We start from the raw sequence: 2,533 nt of genomic DNA on the forward strand, positions 1-2,533 counted from the left end.
AAAAAAAAAAAAAAAAAAAAAAATTAGCCAGGCATGGTGATTCATGTGTATAGTCCTACCTACTCAGGACACTGAGGCAGAAGGATCCCCTGAGCCCAGGAGGTTGAGGTTGTGGTGAGCTGTGATTATGCCACTGTATTCCAGCCTGGGTCATAAAGTGAGATCCCCAACACAAAAAAAACCCCCAAAAAACAAAAACCAGAAAACAGCTGAGGTACTGAAGCTAAGCAAAAAACCATGGTGCCAGAAGTAGCCCTCTACCTAGTGGGCCCCCAAAGTGTGTCTGCAGAATTCTGGTGACACTAATGACAATAAGTACTGTTCTTTACTGTTGTAGAGAGCTTTAGAGTGCACCTAATTCTCTTTCTCTCTCTCTCTCCTTCTCTTTCATCAGCATCTTACTTTGTCACCAAGGCTGGAGTGCAGTGGCGTGATCATAGCTCACTGCAGCCTCAAACTCCTGGGCTCAAGTGATCCTCCCTCCTCAGTTTCCCAAGTAGTTGGGACTGCAGGCATATGCCTGGCTAATTTTTAAAAAAATTTTAGAAAAATAAAAAAGAGATAGGGTCTTGCTATTTTGCCCAAGCTGGTCTTAAACTTCTGGTCTCAAGTGCTCTTCCTGCCTCAGCCTCCTGAGTACTGGGATTTCAGGCATGAGCCACTGTGCCTGGCTTGGGCTTTTGAAAAAGAACCCATCATCTGTTGCTGCTGCCAAAAAAGGCAGGACCAACCTACCATTCTCCCTGCAGAATATGCACCCACTGTTACCCCTGAGGGGTGACAGGAAGTTTCTACCTTCCCTCCCCCAATATTTCCCCAAATTCTACTAGCTCAAGGAGGCAGCCAGGCAGCTGGTGCTAAAAGGAAAGGCTCTGAGGCAGAAACCCAAGCACACATTCCTCATGGTCACGAGATCCTCCTCATCACTGTCAAGTATGGATATACTCTGTGTGAAAGACTACACTAAGCACTGCAGTGCATGATCTTACTCAATTCAGCAATCCCATTTTACAGAAGAGAAGACTAAGGTGGATAAAGGTCCCTTGCCCACACTCTCACAACCAGGAAGCAGCAGCAAAATTTGGTTTAACCACGGAGCTCTATGGGCATGCTTCTTTGTATTTATTCCATCAATGGTTGTTACAAAGAAGGAAAAAGGGTACTTACAACACAAGGCAGGAGCACAATGGCCGTTTGTCATGTAAAACAAATCTGTATTTTCTCCAACCACCAGACACTTCAATAAGCACAGTTCTAAAAGGGTGTCCCATTAGACACTCTGTGACCTGGCATCACACGACAGCCCCTGACGTCCTCCCCACCATTATTATCTGGTCCCCACTACTCTCTGACTTCCTTGCCAACCTCTTCCCCTCCTTCACCCTGCTCCTTGCTGTTTCTTAAATCACCAGGCATAAGGCCTCAGGACCTCTGCACTCGCTGTTGAATGCTCTGTTCCCAGAGAGCTGCGTGGCTTGCTCCCTCACTCATCTCTGCTCAAATGTCACCTTATTTGAGACCTTCCCTGACCACCCTCTTTAAAAAGGTGACTCCCGCTCTCTGGTCCTCCCCATGGCCCTTCTTGCTTTATTTTTTTCCATGGTACTTCTTACCACCCTACATCCTGGATGTTTATTATTTGCTGAATGAACACATGAACCAAAGTAGAGCAGCCCCTCACCCCCAGCAACCACCTCCTACTCTAAGTATAGCCTCCTGTCATCCTTTTCAAAGCCGTCTTCCATGCTCATCCGAATCAATTTGAACCCTGAAGAGAAACATTCTGCGGGAAAGATCACATATGAGGATTTTGCCGAGGCATCAGGTATACCCCTCCCCTTAAAAACCGAAGGCACTGATAAGCACAGGCAAAGACTGGAAATCTTGAACTTCTTCGGTCAAAGAGCAGCCAAGTCAAGTTCCACCCGCAGAACTACAGTGGCCAGCAGTCGGTTTCACTTTCACGTCACCTGTCTGGCTCCCTTGGCCCTCAGGTTGCAACCCCACCCATCCCTTTCCTACCCTGTCGGAGTTCCCTACACCTTGTCATCCCTTTTGGGAGCTGATTCAGAATCCAGGGCGTCCCTGAGCTTGCTCTGGGGGAACTCAGATTCATCCAACAGGTAGGAGGGGCAGGGGCTGGCCCTTTCAGCCCTACATCGATTCCCCCATCTTGCAGAGGCACCTGACAGGGCGTCATTTTCTTTCTGGAGGGAGGGAGCTCCGTTTTAAAGGCTCATGTCTCAGACCTGGCGGTAGGGATGGAGAAGGGAGCCCTCCCACCAGCGGCCGAGAGGGACCTGTGCAAGTGGCTGCAGCGGCGATGCTTAGGCCCGGCAGGCAGGCGCAGCGGAGGGGACGCTGGTGCATCCCTCGGCCCGGGGTCCGGGACCTACCCTGGGATGGGGCTGCCCTCAGCGCGGGAAGCGGACGGGATGCTTCGCAGGCGATGAGGCGCGGAGGACGGAGCCCGGGAGAAGCCGGGGCCAGAGCGCCTCAGGAGGCTGGGGAGCCCGTCAGGCTAGGGCCGGGG

The 2,533-nt window shown here is 50.9% G+C and overlaps 2 protein-coding genes across 2 annotated transcripts in view; one reads left to right on the forward strand and one right to left on the reverse strand.

Moving 5' to 3' along the window:
* ZER1 (zyg-11 related cell cycle regulator) overlaps positions 1-2,533 on the reverse strand; it is a 38,427-nt gene extending 35,894 nt beyond the window's left edge. Inside the window, exon 1 of the mRNA XM_008050618.1 lies at positions 2,397-2,533. The gene's annotated coding sequence lies outside the window, so the exon portion shown is untranslated. The remainder of the gene's footprint in view (positions 1-2,396) is intronic.
* The window catches only part of TBC1D13 (TBC1 domain family member 13), a 37,655-nt gene continuing 37,353 nt past the window's right edge, over positions 2,232-2,533 (forward strand). The window contains exon 1 of the mRNA XM_008050621.2: positions 2,232-2,364. Within this exon, the coding sequence (XP_008048812.2) occupies positions 2,324-2,364 (41 nt within the window). The 5' untranslated portion in view covers positions 2,232-2,323. The remainder of the gene's footprint in view (positions 2,365-2,533) is intronic.

The sequence above is a fragment of the Carlito syrichta genome, unplaced genomic scaffold, assembly GCF_000164805.1.
Source record: "Carlito syrichta isolate Samal-C Ts95f unplaced genomic scaffold, Tarsius_syrichta-2.0.1 Scaffold153563, whole genome shotgun sequence".
NCBI classification, from domain to species: domain Eukaryota; kingdom Metazoa; phylum Chordata; class Mammalia; order Primates; family Tarsiidae; genus Carlito; species Carlito syrichta.